General features: G+C 37.5%; 1 protein-coding gene across 1 annotated transcript; it reads left to right on the forward strand.

Annotated features, from left to right (window-relative positions):
• The first annotated feature begins 3,184 nt into the window (after positions 1–3,184).
• On the forward strand, positions 3,185–13,254 carry psme1 (proteasome activator subunit 1). The gene is made up of 12 exons (XM_072450523.1): positions 3,185–3,279; positions 3,417–3,462; positions 3,721–3,753; positions 3,939–4,001; positions 5,140–5,238; positions 7,754–7,817; positions 8,497–8,594; positions 10,281–10,349; positions 10,450–10,517; positions 10,972–11,026; positions 11,142–11,228; positions 13,023–13,254. Exons 2-12 carry the CDS (start codon positions 3,424–3,426, stop codon positions 13,101–13,103), a joined length of 756 nt encoding a protein of 251 aa, XP_072306624.1. The 5' UTR covers positions 3,185–3,279; positions 3,417–3,423; the 3' UTR covers positions 13,104–13,254.
• Positions 13,255–13,756: the final 502 nt, after the last annotated feature.

Raw genomic sequence — 13,756 nt, forward strand, 5'->3', positions numbered from 1 at the left:
TTCGATTCCTGGGCCAGGCCAACATCACATGATCTCTCTGGGTGGAGTTTGCATGTCCTCCCCGTGATAATATAATAGATCCATGGTGTTATGGTGGGTTCTTTCCGGGTTCCACCGTCCAAAGACATGTACAGTATGTGTTAGGCTAAATAGGCAACTCTAAATTGGCCCTAGTGAGTGATTGTGTAAGTGAATGTTTGTCTGTGTGTCTTTGTCTCTGTGTTTGCCCTGTACAGTGTGTGCCCCGCCTAAAGCCCAAAGGCACTGGGATAGGCTCCAGTCACCCACGACCCCTAATGGGAACAACTGGTAGAGAATGAGTGAATTTATGTCAAATTAACTAACATATAAACACACTTATAGTACAGTCACATCGTTTTGCTCCCTTGAGTTCTACATACAAACATTTACAAACTGAGCTCATTTGAACAACTGGATCTTCTTACATTTACTTTGCAACATGTGGCAGCATCAGCACAATCATATCTCTAACATTGAACTGTATTTCCTGGTTTGACTGCTCCGGGAACAAGAGGTGGGGTCTAATCTTGCAGACAGTCTGTTTGAATGGGTGGGATTACAACACAGAGACAATAGTCCAACATCTGGTTAAACTTCAAGCATGGTCTCAAGTTACTGAGTCAGCGATCCACCAGAAAACACGTATTTGGTGAATGGATGTACACACAGGATTCTGCCAAATGAAAAAGACACGTTGAGTCACCAGGCCATAGGCAAAACAAGAAGAACTTGCCACACATGTCACACAGGAATGAGTGAATGAGTCTCAACACAACATCAGCCCGTGCAACTGAAGCCAGACCTCAAAGTGTGTCTTATAAGTTATTTCTAGTTTTCACCCAGTTGATTTAAATATACGTTGAGTACACAATCACACACTGTGCCGTACGCAACATGTCTGCAACAAAAGTGAAGGGCATTATTAGATATATTTAGAAACACAAGTTGTAGAGCTGGAGAGTTAGCTGACTGAGAATGATTTATTACATTTAATTAAGTTTAATAACCTCTTTGTGGCACACGTCCAACAGGAATTTAGCTTGTCCAAGGAAGGGCATCCAACATAAAATGCATGTGAGGCAGTTAATTATGTGCACTAAGATATGATAGCATGCAAATAGCCCTGAGCACGGCAGTTTAAACATGAGCAGTTTAATCTTACTTCCCAAGTCTATTGTGTCTGAACAGAATAACGTTGTAATTTAACTGCCCTCTTTCCACCCCCCTCTCTCTGTCTGACCTCTTTTTCTGTTTCTCTCTCTCTCTGTTCATACATGAGGACATGAACTTTGCACAGTGCAGACGTTTCTCAACAACAACCACCACTCAAATGAAACACTGTCTTTTAATCGCTCACTCAATCAAATCAGGATCAACAAGTAATGCCGTTCATGCAGTAAACACATGCAACTTTTAACCTTTGGAGTCAAACAATATCTTTATGACACGCCGATATATTAATTACAGCAATATCTCTTCTTTGTCCTACAGAGCGATGTATCCACCTCTACCATGTCAATCATCCATGATAAATTATGTTGAAGTGCTTCAAAATATAACAACCGTTAAAGTAGAAAAAACAATTACTATTGTATTTCTTATTTAATACATTTATATAGTGTCTTGATATGGGTTTCAGAGTGATTCAAATCATAATAAAAACATTTTTTACAACAAGATATGAATTATTTGGATTGATCAAAAGTTCTCAAATGATATTTGTACAGGACAATGAAAGCCTTGAATTGCACATGCACAGTAAAATATCCACATTTACTGTCTTTATCCTCATAGGCTTCGAACCCCAAAGACAGGTGCCCAAAGTTGGACCCGCAGGCCAAACGTGGCCCTCCAGAGCGTCTGATGTGGCCTAAGAGTGGTGAGATCTGCAGTATAGCATATCTATTTTGAATACATAATGTGCCGAAAAGACTGTCATTTTACTCCAAAAGAGACTAAACCAGTCTTTTCCCCTAAAAACACAATTTGATCATTATGCATTTCTTTGTAGGTGATTTTTAAAAATGTGACACATAATTCAAATTTGGGATGAAATTTACATTTGCACTACTACTATAATGATACTAGTGTTGTATAGTTGTTACTTCTAAATGTATTATTAAAATCCTTAACCACATCACACTCTCTTTTGGTGAGATACATTAAAAACATTAAACTCACTTTTGTGTTTTAGGAATATGTCCACATCACCGTTTATTTACTCTGTCTGACGTCTTTTCTGTCCATATGACCCCACTATTGATCCAGGTCTCTTTGGGTCAACTCTGACACACAGATTCTGCATCATCATGTGATAACACAAAATCCTCTTAAACCTTGATCTGAGCTTTATTGACTGACCAATCAATAATGACATCAACTGAGGGCGTATTATTCATGGCATGGACAATATGTGGCAAAACTGTCAAACAGCTCAAATATTTTTGACCTGAATATTAGAATGCTTGGGGCCTCTGCACATCCAAATGAATAAATAAATAAAGCACAAAACAAATTTAAAGGCCTGTTGATTGGCAACGTATTTAAGGATTTTTAGAAATTGAATGTTAGATTTATTTATTTATCCGTATATGTGTCTATTAATTTCGTAATTTGTTAAGCCAATTAATTTCAGGAACAGACCATGCATATTCATCAAAATTTCAATGTAAATATGCCATCTGAGTTAGTCTGTGTGTTCCGTCCCTGGACAGATGTTGAGCGTCATCCTCAAATGACAAATGACAGATAAAACAGATAATTACAAATGTATTATGCACTCTAAATACACTCGACAATCATGCAGTCATACTAACAAGAACAGCGACATCTAGTGGACAAAGCCGACCAGTGACGCACAACTTCATGAATTTGCGTTGGACTTTTTATAGTATTCAACTGGGAGCATGAAGGATGGAACATTTATTGAATACATAGTTAGCATACATTTAATAATACAAATACGTGCAGTAGCAGGTCATAAAATGCATACAAACTCTTTTTTATAGTATGGAATAATTTACATAATACAGCTGTATATATTTTTTATTTTCTTATTTATTTATTTACTGAATATAATAATTGCTTACTACCGCATGAAAATAACCAACCCAAAAATTCTAATGGTTAATTGAACGTAAAACAAAACGCACACGTTCTGCTAAAACTACAACGCCCATGATGCAACGCGCGCAAACTTCCAAACGGGAAACTACGGAACTGGAGCGATTACTTTCATTTTCTTTATGCTGACTAACTGTGAGTGGATAGTTCTTTTTGCTCTTTCTCGGCGTTGAATTACTGGCTCGACTTACCAAATTACACAGACTGTAGACGTAACGTTAGATTTATTTTTGTCGTTGCATTTTCACGTATTTCACGCTTTGTGTCCGCAGATTCATCATGACGTCTCTGAATGTTCGTCCCGACACAAAGCAACAGGTGAGATACAATTCATGCACGCAATGGCGCAAAGTAAAACAACAAACAAGTGGGGTTATTTCCCTGCACGTTTATGGCGTTTGTTTGTGAGTTATTTTGTTGTTAGCTGAAGTCGCTGACCTCCGGGTGGGCGTTGAGAGGGGATGAAGCTGTCAATCATCTCAGCTAGCCTCCTTATCCATACGTTGTTTTGATGTATTTGTGCAGTCCAAAAATGTAGTAATGTTCTCATTAAATGGCTGTTTTTGTGTGTTTCAGGTGGACAGTTTCTGCCTAAATCTCAATAAAGAGGTATTTACATGGTTTCTCTTTCACTTCCTTCATTGTTGGCTGACAAAATAAGCTGCTGTAACTAGATCGACCATAACATATGTCTTAAAGTTCAAATTTCAAGTCATATTTCTTTAGTTATTCCCAGTATGTATCTAATAACACTATGTATCCATCTATAATGTGTATTTTATGCTTCCCCGCAGGCTGAGGAGTTGGTGAAAACATTTTTTCCACAGAAGATTGAAGAAATGCAGTTGATGTTGACGGTAGGAAAGACTGGCAGCCTACATTTTGATGAACTATGAGTTATTCATATTTTATTTATTAATAGAAACACTAGGACAACAGGACGGTTTTTGTGTCGTCTATGAAAAGAGTTTGTTACAGCTGTACAAATGTAGGTTTTCTGGTGGAGGAGTCACTACATGCTGCTCTTCAATGAGATCTTGATGCTTTGCCTGAAATGTTCCACAATATGGCATTCAGTGATTCTCATTGATACAGGAAACAGGCGGACCCCCAGAGTAAAAAAAAACTAGAATTTACATTGGCAAAACAAAATTAGACTTTGTTCTTCTTTGTATTATGCTTAAGTGATTGCATTTGTCAAAAACGACTGCTTAAACATTAAATTCAGGCAGTAAGTAACATTTATACTCCACAAATTGCATGAGAAGAAATTATATTTAAAAAACATTGGCGTTAAACCTATGTATGTCCATGGAGACAAGTTACAGGTTACATCTGTGGAGAGGCAACCCTGAAGAAGAATAAGTAAGAATGCATGATTCTTAAGGTGTTAAAATTGCCTATAATTTAATAAATGCAAGATGAGTTTAATGCCCTACTGCGGAGCTTTCCAGGCAATGCAATAACATCTTCATAAAGAAACTTAGGGGGCAGTCCCACAGCTAGGAATGTCAAGATTATTCAGTTAATCGGGATTGTTCCATTCACAATATAATCGTAAGAACCAAAAAATAATAATTATGACCGTTTTAGAAGCAAAATTAAGTTTTTTTTCCTTTTTAGTTCAATCTATTGTGCAAATAAATTGACCTGAATGAATGAATAACTTTTTTTTTCTGGTTGTTTTTGTCATATTTAATCTTTCAGAAACTTTAATTTTGGAAAGTTGGTCACTCACTATAAAATGTCAGATTTCACTGTTGTTTGGTCTCAATAATCATGAATAATCGTTAAATCGTGGTGTGTTTTTTTCTCTCACAATAATCGTAACACTAAAATATGATATCGTGACGTCCCTACCCTCAACAAATGGTTAAATCTGACCTCTATTACGATGAAAATGATGACTCCGTAGTACTTAGCCTACTGTTCTCCAGGCTGTGTTTTTGGATGAAAACTCATTTATTTATTTCTATGTTTTGTGTATTTTTGCAGACGTCCTTCATCTGCAAAGACCTGGAGACTCTGAAGGTCCTGTTGGACATCCCGATGCCCGATCCGGCCAAAGAAGAGGCCAAGCGCAAAAAGAAGGAGGCGAGTACCATCTTAAGAGCTGGGTTTCATAGGCTAAAACACTCCACACTTTGGCATTAGATTGATATATCACCATGGAGACTAGCACAAATAGATTAGTTTATTGTGATAGTACGGCTGGGCAATATGACAAAAAATAAAATAAAAAATCAGCTTTTCTCTCGTATTGATGGATCACAATTTTTCTATTCAATCAAATTTTCAATATTACACATACATAACATAAAAAAATACAGTTTAAAATCCTTGCCACTTCACACAAAAAATAGTTCCTACAAACCACATGCTTTTACTGACTGTAGACAAAGACCAGAGCTGATCATTTACAATTTGCAATAACTGAATCTGATTAAAATGTATTTAATTGCTCAAATGTAGTACACCAAAGTATTATGTAAATGACTACATCACTCCGGGGCACATGATTTGCTTTGAAAGTACAATAAAATAGTGTAAATTGTAAAATGCCAATTATGTAACTGAGAAAACAGAGCTCTCTTTGTTCATGCGATATAATTGACTAATTAGGCAACATTTGTGAAGTGGCAATTAGGCAAATAACGAGTGGAGCAGTTTAAGAGGTGGGAGAGAAAATAAACAGCACTTGTACTTGATTATATAATAAACGTGAAAGGTGTCATTATAAGAAGTGCCCGTCGTTCTGCTTTGAGCTCCACTTGGTGTGTGTTCCAAGGGCTTAATTTAATTGCGTTTCATAAAAAGATTGCGAGAGGGAAAAGCTGGGGTTGCCGTGGAAACTGATCGCTCTGTAAATTGCCAGGGTGTGGGTTTTTACAAATTGGCAATGAGTGGCCTTTTATTTTTGTCTGATTTGACATCTCGGCTGCTGTCAATTATGTGTTCAGTTGGCATGGAATCCTTTTTCCGCGTGTGTTATTTGTTCAGACGAGGGCTGCTCAGACGTATCCCCATTTCACTTTATGCGTCGTAGAAATGAGCCACGGTTTCAAGTTGAGAAAGAAGTTGCTCTTTAGAGTTCCTTTTGCATAACTATGAGGTTTGTAAATTAATTTATTGGCATTTATGTCACTGGCTGCAGTCGCGTGTGCGCAGAAAATCTGATTATTAGCAGAGTTTTGGAGTTAAAATTACTGATCATTGTCCCTCTGGTTGCTCACTTGTCATTGCATTTTAATCTTAAAGGTCCAGAAAATCACATTTTTATCAGTGTGGATGTAAATGTTGTGTGTCAAATGGCAGAATGACATTTATACGCCTGCTGTGCATTATTGAAATGGGCTAAAATGACTAATGTTAATGCTTTTTGTTTGTGGTGAGACTGAATCAATATAGCGAGATAGTGGATAGATTGAGAATTTTTGGGAATTAGCATGAATAGATGGAAATAAACAGGGAATTAACACTTGGGCTGCACGATATATTACAATTAAATCAAAGTCGCAATTGTAAGTCGGCGCAATAATCTATTATGTTCTGGAATGCATGCGATTCCTGTACTAGTTTAAAGTTCAGATTTCAGTCTTTCTCATATTTTAAAGCTCCTGCAGTTGTTTACACTCTGAACATAATATAATTTGCAAATGTAATTCCAATGTCAGAAAAACAATGCAGTTACATTGTTCCCCAAAATTGTCCCACCCTTACTTCGCTCTACACTTCTCCACCCTTGTCCCTCAACAGGAGTCATGTGCAGAAGCATTACAACGTGAACTTACGTAAACAGACAATTCTGTGCTTTCTCTATCGCAGCCAAGAGAGTAGCGGCGTCAAAAAAGTTGTCGTTGCCAGATGTGGCCACTAGGACTTTACGAGGATGACGTGTTAAGCTTTGAGGGCAACAATAACGGCATTTAAGAAGAAGGACTTGTTCCACCACAGACAGACAGTGACGAGGTGCGGCATGTATACGATACTCGGACACTCCTCAACAATATAGCTACAATTAGCACTTGAGGAATGATGTTTTGATTAGTGTCATTGGCGTAAGGGGGCATTTATTTTGTTAATTGTACAATGTGGGATCGGGGTTTGTCCAAAAAATAACAACGTGCTAAACTTCCTATGGACAACGTTCAGAAACTTCCAGAAATGTAGTGCCTTCCCAATGGTGCACATTACAAACAAAATTATCTTTAACCCACTGGGACTTTTTATTTGTCCCAGAAAGTAGTAGACGTACAAAGAAGGAAAAATAAATGATGTTGAATTGCCCCTATAATTGACTCTTTATATTCATTTGATACCATTTTGATTTGCTAAAGGAAAGAGGGATTTCTGCCAAACGTCACTCTTCATGAGGGGAAACTGGGTTTGAGAGCGTTAGCAGCCGCTCTTTTTAGACCGCACGCTTCAACGCCTTCGAAAGCCTTGAGCGCAAAAGAAGAAACTGGGTTGAATTATGCACTTAAAATAAGAAAAGTGCTCTTGAAGTCTTCTTCATTTGCGCAGAAGTAAAGCATGTGGGTGAGCTGTCGGAGAGATTAATCGCCGGTGAAAAGAGTGTGACCCGGTGTCGTCTGGTCTTTTGTTTCAGGAGGAGGAGAAGAAGAAAGGAGGAAAAGACAAAGACAAGGACGCAGAAAAAGAGGAGGACGCAGGTACTGTAACTTTACATTAGCGCAAAGAGAAAAAAGTCATTAAGTGCAGACAGACGGTACAGTACTGGCAAAGTGGGTGAAGCGTCTTGCTCAAGGGCCCATAAAATGAACATCAAGAAGATGGTTGAGGGATTAACTCCAATTTGGATCGAGTTTATAAAGTTGATAAAGTCCTTGAGTAAGAAAACCCTGACATTTTCTTCAAAAACAAAATAAAAATGGCCTTTTGTACTGATTCCATGAACATAAACACAACAGACTTCTAATCAGTGCCATTTATTGCAAGAAAATAACTCAATTTAGTCCTTTAAACTCCACTCCAAACACACGCTTTTACTGACGGATTAAACTGTGCTCTGGATTAAAGATTGACAATTAGACATGACTTAATCTCAATCTAAATTAGCCCATTAGTTTCATTCAGCATCAAGAACAAGGTTTGGTCCACTTTGAAAATGACTAATAACTATTAAACTCTATTTAACTGTTTGTCAAGCCCTTAAACACACACATTATGCAACATATTATCTGTATATGTTGTTCATCTGTAGTACAAGTCCTCTTCATTAAACGTTACCCTTTGTAAAGTTGGAGCTTCTTGCAAAAGGATGTGTGTTTTGCTATTGGGATTACACTTGTGATGCGTTGTGATGAATGGGAGTCATGCGGTGTCCTTCAGGGCCTCCTTGTGGTCCCATCTGCACCAACGAGACCGTGGAGAGTCTGCTGAAAAACACCAAGAGCCAGATCAGCACTCTGAAGGAGAAGCTCAACACGGTCAGTCCCGGCACCTTCCACACGCACTCGCCATTAGACACGATTCAACATTACAGCCCAGAATATGAGCTTTAGGGCGGCTAGTAACAGTTATTTTAGTTTAGTCAGTGATTCATTTCAGTCGGGTTATTTCTGTTGCACACTGAGACTTTTCTAACACATTTTTAACCAAATAAAAGTTGAAATATGGTTGAAATATGGTGACTGAAGGCTTATTTTTTTTTGTCATTTTGGTTAAATAAAGCCGCCGTCTTTGTTGTAAAATGTCCTTCTGCATGCGAGAATGTTTAGTCCAGATAACGATAATGAAGCTGAAGCCCTGAGCTACAATTACGTAAATATTCTTCAAAAAACTGGACTAAATTGGACTTTAAAATAAAATAAAATGTATTAAATTTAATTAATTCGTTTTTTATTTTATTACCTTGTGTGCCTTATTTTTCCTTTTTTTTCTCCTTTCTTTTTTGGGGGAGAAATAGGGGGGAAATGGGGCGGGGGAAACCAAAACACAAATATTCTTGATTCAGCAACAAACCAATCTTGTATGTGATAACGCACGCTGGATACTGTATGCATTGTTCATTTCTTTCACAAAACTAAAATGATTGAACTTATTCTTGGCATTTGTTCGACGTTGTTAAACCCTGCGTCCAGATACAGTCCAGTGACAGTTATACCAAAACTTGCGAGGCCAACAACACTCCCCTTATCATCCGGTCACAGGTGCAATCGGCTTCCCACAACCCCCCTGACTGGGCCCCACTACAGCTAGTCATACGATTAGGGGACTTTCACTAAACTCGCCACTTCTCTGAAATCCAAATCTACGAAATAATGTTCTCCCTGCTGCCACCCATCAACAATATGTGTAAAAATAAACAGTTTAATTTCCTGCCTCCCGAAATGACATGCCTTCATATGGACAAGGCATAAATCCTACAAATCTGTCTGAATGTAAGCTCCTTTATCGCTCCGACAGATGTCAACACGAACCACGCAACATTATAACCGTGTAGGGCTGGACAGTTGGTTTAATTTGGATCGAGAGTAAGATTCAATCAAAGACGATGATATGCTCGGCTCTTTTTTTTTAATGGAGATGTCTCAGTCGATCCTAAAACAGTGGTCCGGAGTTCACACCTCGGATGAAGACGTTTGAATATCTTTATTGTTCTGTGTTATGTTAATAAGACAAAACAAAATGTCTCGTTTGGTCTTTATTTGACGGGAAAATGAACATTAAGATCATAAAAAAACAGATGTTACGCACCAGATTATTGCTAAATGGCTAGTTTCCATCTGCATTCCCTGTCTTATTGATAGAGGAAAACATTTTGATTAATTTGTTAGAATGCATACATGTAAAAAAAAAATCACTTTGCGTGAATCAATGTATAAAATTTTCTATAATTTTTCATTTAATAGTGGTTTTCAACTTAAATTTAATTAATATTAAAAAAATTTAAAAACTAGTCAAATATATTAGTCAGAAGTCTGAACTCTGCTTTTTTTGCTGACAATGACTGGCTGTAGAACTCTTCATTAACTATTTTAAAACACCTGTATCTCAATTAAATTATAAAATGAAATGCCCTACAAACACGGGTTGAGAACAAAAACAACACCGTCAGAGTTTAAATCAAATCGTGCGTTTATAGTTGCAGCTTAAATATGTCACGTTTTCAGGTTTCACTGTGGATGCAACTGCAAGTCCCCAAAGTGGAAGATGGCAACAACTTTGGAGTCGCAGTCCAGGTCGGTGGCTCTTTTTACACGGCACTCACTTGGTCCTTGAAGTTAAGATATATATATTTGTGTGATGAAAGAGTTGAAGGATTTGTTTTTTGCCCAACAGGAGAAGGTGTTTGAACTTCTGACCAACACACGCACTAAGATTGAGGCGTTCCAAACTCTGCTGGCAAAGTAAGTAAACGGCACGGTGATTAATGTATTCTAATGAGCTGCAATACTTACCGTTTAGCAACTTAAATACACGACACAATAAAGCACGTTGTGGTTTAGTTACAAAGACAGGTAAATGTCTTTAAAGTGGTTAAAAATGATGCTTTTCAAGTCTCATTGTTTACAGTAAGTCCCTACTTTTCCTGTATTTGCTTAAGTCCTCTAAACTATAAAACGTTACATAATTGACTGTCTGAGTGTCATGTACGTGCAACATTTTACCAAGCTTGACTCTACAAACTAAGGCTGCACAAAATGAGGAGAATTATCTTTGTTGATTTGTGAAATTAACAAAATATGGGCAATTGTATCTGACAAACTAATGTGGATTTGAAATGAAGACTCGTGTGACATTGAATTTGTGAAAATATATTCATTTCAACATGGAATTTCAACAGATTTTTATCTTCCATAGATATTCCAATGAAAGAGGTGACGCTGTGGCCAAGGCTGCCAAAAGCCCTCATGTGGTAGGTTAATCTTATTTCATAATTATGTCGCATCTAATTGACAGTAGATTATTGTTAATGCCCCCTTTATACACCAACTGTTTCATTAAATAATTACATGCATTCATTCATTCAGGGTGACTACAGAGAATTGGTGCATCAGCTCGACCAGTTTCTGTACTGTGAACTGCGCCTCATCGTCCTGGAGATACGCAACATCTATGTAAGAAACTTAAAGTGCATATTCTAATTTGGACTTTATTTGGTGTTTTATTTATTTTTTTACTTGTTACAATTATAAATTATAGTTTTACACCAATCAAGTCACTATTTGTGAAAAATCTGTATTAAATTACAGGAAGTGACATCACAGTAGGGACACTCATTCCATCCAAGATCATAACTTACACAAAAGAAAACAACTTTTTTGTCCTTGTAAACATTGATTCAACAAAATAAAGGTGCTGCCATATATTTTCATTTGTCAAATTAAAAAAAAAGGACATAAGATGAGTATTGGCCCAGTGGTTGCCTGGTAATTTCCTATCGTGACATCATCGATTACAAACAGGAAGTAACATTATAAACCTAAAGAATTTGCTTTTCCGGGATAACGTTTTTGATCATTTTTAGCTAAATTTTAAATATATTTAACGGCATTTTAGTTAAATGAGTCGTCCAACCACTTTAAATTACCGTTTAAAAAGCCCCACTGACACTTCAAATCAAATCAAATCAAATCAATTTATTTTTGTAAGGCCCAAAATCACAACAACAGTTGCCTCTGAGGGCCACAGGGAGAAATGAATCAACAATGTCTGTGGTGGCGATGGAGTCAGACAATGTCTGTGGTGGCGAGGGACGATGTCCCAGGGTCCTCTGTCCTTAGACTCTCCTTCTCGGCCAGGAAAAACTACAAAAAAAACCTCTTTGGGAAAAAAGCGTAGAAACCTGGAGGAGTTCCAGTGAAGGAGAGATCCGACTCTCACAGACGGACAGACGGACACAAGGAGACTGGAGCTGGACCCACTCTTCAGGCAGATGAGGGACCGACTGAGGCGAACTGGAGCCACTCTTCAGGCAGATGAGGGACCGACTGAGTCGAGCTGGACCCACTCTTCAGGCAGATGAGGGACCGACTGAGGCGAGCTGGACCCACTCTTCAGGCAGATGAGAGACCGACTGAGGCGAGCTGGACCCACTCTTCAGGCAGATGAGAGACCGACTGAGGCGAGCTGGACCCACTCTTCAGGCAGATGAGGGACCGTCTGAGGCGAGCTGGACCCACTCTTGTCATCAGTGTTTCCTGTCACGTATCAAACATGTCTGTACCTTGTCCCGCAGATGAATGAAATCCGTTTCTCACTAATAGGAAAGTGATTAGACTAATTGCTTTGCTTGTGTTAAAGGGATTAGTGCCCTATATTTTGCTCGTTAATCACCGTTTGTCCCTGTTGTCATGTTGTGATGCTGTTAATGGACGAGCCATGACAATTAGCGACTGTAGATGCCATTTAACACTATAATGTCTCTATATATCACGCTTGATTTATTTATTACCACCTCTGCACTCTGTGGAAAGCACAAGAGTACACATGAGTGACAGGTGGAAACTGTTACCTGGAAACCTTTTTATTTGTTCTTTTTATTCAATTAACTTTTAGAACTATTTGGAATTATGTTGGCCTTGAAAGGTGGACCAAAAAACACTTGGGACTAGTCCATATCAAGTCTAAAATCGCTCAATTTAAGACCAAGTAACAACACATGTGATCACACCCTTAAGATGCTACATGTCACTCAAGTAAACTAATAATAGGTTTGTTTTAGCTCAATTTGAGGTTCAATAAAAAAGGCTAATGACCAGATGACTAGATTTTGGAACTGTATTTTTTCTTTATCGTTGTCAAATAGGACCAGCACTTTAGTTTTGACAGATATTTTTTTATGAATATTATCACTTTTTCACAATATAATTAATTAATTTCAATCCACGTCTTTAATCTTCTCTCCTCAGGCCGTGCTCTTCGACATTATCACCAAAAACTACGTCAAGATCAAGAAACCAAAAGGCGATGGCAAAGCTGCCATCTACTAAACTCCCCATCACACTTATCGCTCATGTTTCCATAACAACCAACTGGTGTTTAGATACGGATGTAACATTACAGTCATTCTGACAATGTTTTGATCACGTTGTGTGCATTTTGGGTTCATTTTACAAAATAAAACATACATATGTTTCTTTATTGGACAGTGTCATTCATGATTTAAATACAAAAGATGTTGGAAAGAAAAACAAGTGTAACACGCCATAAAAGTAAAATGTACAATGTTGTTTTCATATTGGTGAAAAAGTAGCAGTTTACACATTTGAATGTCTTAATATATTATACCTATAACCATCATTAATTTAAACTTACTATTTGAGGAAATCCTTAAATTTAGACTAGTTACAACTTAAAGGTGCACTGTGTAACTTTTCTCCCAGAAGATGTCATTGCTCTGCCTGAAATGGTCCAAAGTATGACATAAACGTACTGGTGACTCTTGATTATAACTACACTTTTATTAGCCTTAATAAAGCATGAACAAAGACTTAATTCATAAGAAACAACTCTTTATTATTAAGAATTATTCAGGCTTTTTAACTCTTAGTAACATAACTCCTTAATTAAATAGTTTCTAAGCATAGAAAACTAATGAGTTGAAGTGTTTAGTGTAGATTGCTGTTGTGATTAGCGCTGAAAT

This window comes from Eucyclogobius newberryi, unplaced genomic scaffold (genome assembly GCF_026437365.1).
Source record: "Eucyclogobius newberryi isolate DKJ021-1_F unplaced genomic scaffold, fEucNew1.0.hap1 SCAF_18, whole genome shotgun sequence".
NCBI lineage: Eukaryota > Metazoa > Chordata > Actinopteri > Gobiiformes > Gobiidae > Eucyclogobius > Eucyclogobius newberryi.

Excerpts from the sequence above, each read along its gene's own strand:
- psme1 (XM_072450523.1), top strand. The coding sequence starts at position 3,424 with ATGACGTCTCTGAATGTTCGTCCCGACACAAAGCAACAG. Across the intron at positions 3,463-3,720 it reads GTCCCGACACAAAGCAACAG|GTGGACAGTTTCTGCCTAAA; the intron begins GTGAGATACAAT and ends TGTGTGTTTCAG. Across the intron at positions 5,239-7,753 it reads CCAAGCGCAAAAAGAAGGAG|GAGGAGGAGAAGAAGAAAGG; the intron begins GCGAGTACCATC and ends CTTTTGTTTCAG.